This window comes from Artibeus jamaicensis, unplaced genomic scaffold (assembly GCF_021234435.1).
Source record: "Artibeus jamaicensis isolate MK-2021 breed Jamaican fruit bat unplaced genomic scaffold, CSHL_Jam_final contig_2259, whole genome shotgun sequence".
Taxonomy (NCBI): domain Eukaryota; kingdom Metazoa; phylum Chordata; class Mammalia; order Chiroptera; family Phyllostomidae; genus Artibeus; species Artibeus jamaicensis.
Window position 1 is genome coordinate 4,659,987 of NW_026521468.1, and position 4,495 is coordinate 4,664,481.

Below are 4,495 nucleotides of genomic sequence, written 5' to 3' on the forward strand. Positions count from 1 at the left end.
GCTGGGGTTTTAAGTCTCCAGTGAGACTCCTAGATGAGGAATCCCTGGGCACGTCCAGTGTCTGACACAAGCCCGTCCTCGGCCGGGCACAGCGGCCGCTGTGACGCTGTTGGGGGGGGTAGGGCCAACAGGGGGACTCGGCCGAGAGTCTCAAGGAAGGGAGGCCGGGAGCTCCAGAAAGGTGACGGCCACTCCGTGTGTTTCACGCAACACTGGGCACAAGGTGTGAAGGGCAGGAGGGGACTGAGAAGAGGCTCCTTCGGAAAGGGCCAAGTGAATCCCGGGAATGTCCTTCGGGCCTCGGTCCCGGGCTCAGAGACCTGGCCCTCTGAAGGGAGAGAAGGGGCTGGGGGTCAGAGGTCACCCCCCCATTTCCTCTGATGCAGGCAGGCCCGCTGGGGGCAGGGGAGGGGAGCTGGCAGGCGGAGCCCCGCAGGAAGCCGAGTGTTTATGCAGCGGGGCTGGTGGAGCCTGGCCCCGAGACCTCCTGCTCTTCCTTCCAGTCCGAAGGAGCCTACGACGTCATCCTCCCACGGGCCACCGCCAACAGCCAGGTGATGGGCAGCGCCAACTCGACCCTGCGGGCTGAAGACATATACGCAGCTCAGAGCCACCAGGTGGCCACTCCGTCAAAAGATGACAAGAACTCTCAGGTCTTTAGAAACCCCTACGTGTGGGACTGAGTCGGCGCCAGGAGGTGGCCGGCAGGTGTGGGGAGGGCCCCGGGGACCTGGCCTGGGCCAGGGACTGCCCGAGAGCCCCAGGCTCTCCTGTTCTCCGTGCCCCCTGGATGGCTCAGGGCAGCCTGGGCCTCAGCTGGGAGGCCCCCCCTGTTGGCCGGTGTTTGGGAGGGTGTCCCAGGTACCCCTACCCACCCTCAGTGTTTGTGGAGTCCAGGCGCCAACCCCGGCTCCATGCCAGGGTCGCCTTCAGCTAAATAGTGTTCTTCTCGGGGTGGCGGCCAGTCAGCACCTGCGTTCTCCAGGGTCTCTGGAGAGATTCCTGCAACCTCGAGAGATTTCACAGGCGTGCTCTGCCCTGGGTCCTGCTCCTCTGTGAGGGGCAGGGTCCTAATAAACACTCTTCTGCTTTATTAACCCTTCCTCTGGGCACATCGTTTCTGACCCGGCTCTTGGTTTTCCAATGGCCTGTGGGTGGCTCCTTCCCCCATCTCCCTCCACGTCCAGCTCACGGGAGAGCTGTTGTGGGTCCTTCTTCCAGGCAGCGAAGTAGCCGACGCCCCCCACCCAGTGCAGGATTCTTCAGCTGAGCCGGTGTCTCTGCTGTGTGTGATCAGAATGAACTTCTGGGTCAGCGCCTGTCTGGGGGCCAGACCAGCATCTGAGCTGGTCTGAAATCGGGCAGCTCTCCTCTGGGCCCCCCTCCACTGGCCAGATGTGGACACACCAGCAGGCATTTCTGCAGGTGGCATGTGTAAGGGGAGATGGCTTAACTTCAGCCTCTCGATGGGGCTGTGGTTCGGATCCTATAGGGGACACAGCGGAGCATCACTCGGGCTCTTAGGTTGCTTTACAAAGCGGGTTTACCAAGGGGCCATGGGTCAGGCCCCACTGTGTCTGGCTTCACTCCTGGGCAGGGATGATTAAAATGCCACTTTGCTCGCTCCTTCACAGACAGGGCCTTTCCGCCCTGGGTCATTGTCATCCTCGTAGCTGCCCCAAAAGGTGGGCAGGACAGTGTTCTCCTTCCCAGAATCAGAAATCCCAGAACCATTTCCATTTTAGGGTTAGACTAGGCTTTAAGGGAAGTTGGGGTGTGGCTCCCTGGCCTCCTCCCTCAGGTCAGCACACTGACCCCCAGAGCCTACTCGGTCTGTAGACATGGCCTCACCAAGCCCGGCCGGGTTTTCTCGAGACCCTGACTTCCTGTGGCTCCGGGTCAGCCAGCGGGCCCCAGGGGCCGGGGCGCGGACACACAGCAGCACCCTGACCCTAGGACCCTGGCTCAAGCCCGCCCCTCCCAGGCTTGGGAATGTTTCTCCCCAAGTAGCCAGAAGCTATTTTCTGACATTTGAAAGGGAGTGAAAGGTTGCTGGAAGAAAAAAAAGAAACTTTGCCCAAGTGTTTCCTTTTATGTCAGACTGACCAGCTCCCCTGGGACTCCAGCCCCGTTTTTTTTAGCATAAGCCAGTAGCACTTGGGCCCCAAGCAGGGGGTCCCCTTTGACTGTTGTTCTTTCTGGTTACTTTAGGCTCAGTCCCCGCAAAATAAAACGAGATGGTAGACGCCCTGTTCCCTGGACTGCACGTCGCCCTGATGCCCCCCTCCTCTGTGTGCTGGCCGGGCAGGGCCCCGCACCTTCTCTACCCTTGTCATTGCACCTGGGAGGGCCCAAGGCCACCGATCTGGAGCACTGGACCAAGTGGGGGTCTCTCTGGAACCCCGAGGCTTATGGCTGGGGCTCTCGGGCCACCCCCTACCTGCCCTGCCCCACGTTTCCTGGTCCCCAAGTGGTGGAGGCCCCAGGAGCTGTCTGCAGACCTATCTGCCTCCGTCGCCCTCGTGACAAACTCCTCCCACACCCCAGCCCCTGTGTCATGCTGTGGCTGTCCAGATGGCCATCCTCAGATGCCCCTGTCTTCACACCGTGAACCTTCCTGGCCACCCTTAGTGTCCAGCATTAGCTGTCCCCCTGCACGCCTGGGTGAATCGAGGACAGTCTCTGGAGCCATGCCGTGGCAGAAGTTGGCCCTTGCTTTTCTCACCTGGGCCTTCTGCCACCCCCTGAATGAACCGCGGGAGGCCACAAGCTGGGGCAGAGCCCACCGAGGCCCGACAGACACCGCTCCTCCGCAGAGCTGGTGGCCCGGACCCAGTCCCCGTGCTGCACCGCCCCACACCCTCTCACCTGCGGGGAACTGGGTTCTGTCAAGACTCAAGACAAAGGCTGGGGCTGCATTCTCAGGGACCAGCTGAGAGTCCTGGACCACGCAGACTGGGGCTCAGGCCTCTTCCGGGACAGACCTGTGGGACCTGGGGAGGCCCCTTAGGTAAGCGGCATCCGGACCTGAATGCTGTGCCGCTTCCTGATGGGCAGAGGAGAGGCTTCTACCTCACCTTGGGTCCCTCCCTGGGCTGGTCCTGCTCTCCTCACCCAGGATGTGCCCCAGGGGGCCCTGACGCCACCCGGGGAAGTGGGGGACGTCTGCGGGACCTGCGTGATGCTGACTCCAAGGACCGAAGTGTGCTCAGCTCCCGGTCTGTGGGCACATCCCTGGAGCCTCGTCACCCTGGCTTTGCCCCGCCCTCTGGTACCAGGCAGAGATGGCTCATCCAAGGGGGGTCGCCCTAGGTGTGCTCCTGCGGCTCCGTTCTTAGCCCAGCGTCACCTCCGGGTGCCAAGAAGAGGGTGAGGACGAGAGCAGCGAGGGGGGTTGGGCTGTGCCCAGCCTTGCTCTATGCTCAGTCCTGCAGTTCCAGCGTCACCCTCCTGCCCCCAGCAGCCTGTGCCTTTGCCACCGGAGTATCTCTCCAGAGCTAAATGGGGTGAACGGGCCCCGTAGGTGAGAATAGGGCTGTCCACCCAGCGTGACCCTCCCCCGCTCCCCCACCATTTATGATCCATTGTACTGAGTTGCTCGGTTCCAAGAATGAGTGTAACTTCCCCCTGACGAAGGGAGGCGGGGAGCTCTGTGCGCCTCGGGCTTCTCTTGATCTAGGTTAGTGGCCCCAAGATCCCTCACAACGAACAAAGGGACTATCTTGCTTTTGGAGATGAGAAGATCACGTGAGTCCTTCCCAGCGCCAAGCGGCCTCGGGGAGCAGCCTGCAGTGAATGTGGGTTTGTGCACAGGCCCCTGGGGACCTGCCGCGAGGCCCAGAGAGGGACGGGTCCCTAAAGGCGCAGGCTGCGGGGTTCAGGCAGGCCCTGCGGCCCTGCTGAGTCGGGTCCTCGGCCCAGGCAGGCGGAGAGAGAAGTGGTCCAGCTGCACCTCCGCGAGGCCCGAAGGGGCGAAAACCCGGGGCCAGTGAGGTCAGGCCAATGTCCCCGTGCATTTTACAGCTACCCTGTGGGACTCTGGCCTGGCGCAGAGCACTTGGACTTCAGACTCGCTCGGAACCAAATGACCTTACTCCCTGTTCACAACGGGTCATTACCACTGGAACCCTCTGTGTTCATGAAGAATTTTTCTGGGCTTTATGAATAATATATATTTTTAAAGATGTTCTCTTTGTCTTCTACACCAGGACAGGCTGTTTGATTCCAAGTAACTCCCCTCTCAGTTGGGAATTTATTCTCAGAGGGGAAACCCAGCCTCCCAGAGCCCCCAGCCCCAGACCAGTGCCCCCTCACCTGCCCAACACACAAGGCGGGGGGGTGGGGAGGGGCAGGAGAGGGAATGGGGTGGAAGAGGGGGCGACCTCTGTCATAGTCCCGCTGCGCCTTGCATGCTGGGGGCAGAGGGCACTGCCCTGTGAAACACCGGGCTCCTCAGGGGGTGTCCCGGGCCAGGGGGTGGGCAGTCCCTCCCCTG

At 61.6% G+C, this 4,495-nt stretch overlaps 1 protein-coding gene across 7 annotated transcripts in view; it reads left to right on the forward strand.

Moving 5' to 3' along the window:
• The window catches only part of GPRC5C (G protein-coupled receptor class C group 5 member C), a 20,473-nt gene extending 16,285 nt beyond the window's left edge, over nucleotides 1-4,188 (forward strand). For 5 of the 7 annotated variants that reach the window (XM_053659432.1, XM_037167235.2, XM_037167234.2 and 2 more), the window contains exons 4-5: nucleotides 504-653; nucleotides 2,212-4,188. In XM_053659432.1, the coding sequence (XP_053515407.1) occupies nucleotides 504-653; nucleotides 2,212-2,244 (183 nt within the window). In that variant the 3' untranslated portion in view covers nucleotides 2,245-4,188. Of the gene's footprint in view, nucleotides 1-503; nucleotides 1,104-2,211 lie in introns of those variants that run through there. The other 2 variants (XM_053659448.1, XM_053659445.1) reach the window with 2 other exon arrangements.
• Nucleotides 4,189-4,495: the final 307 nt, after the last annotated feature.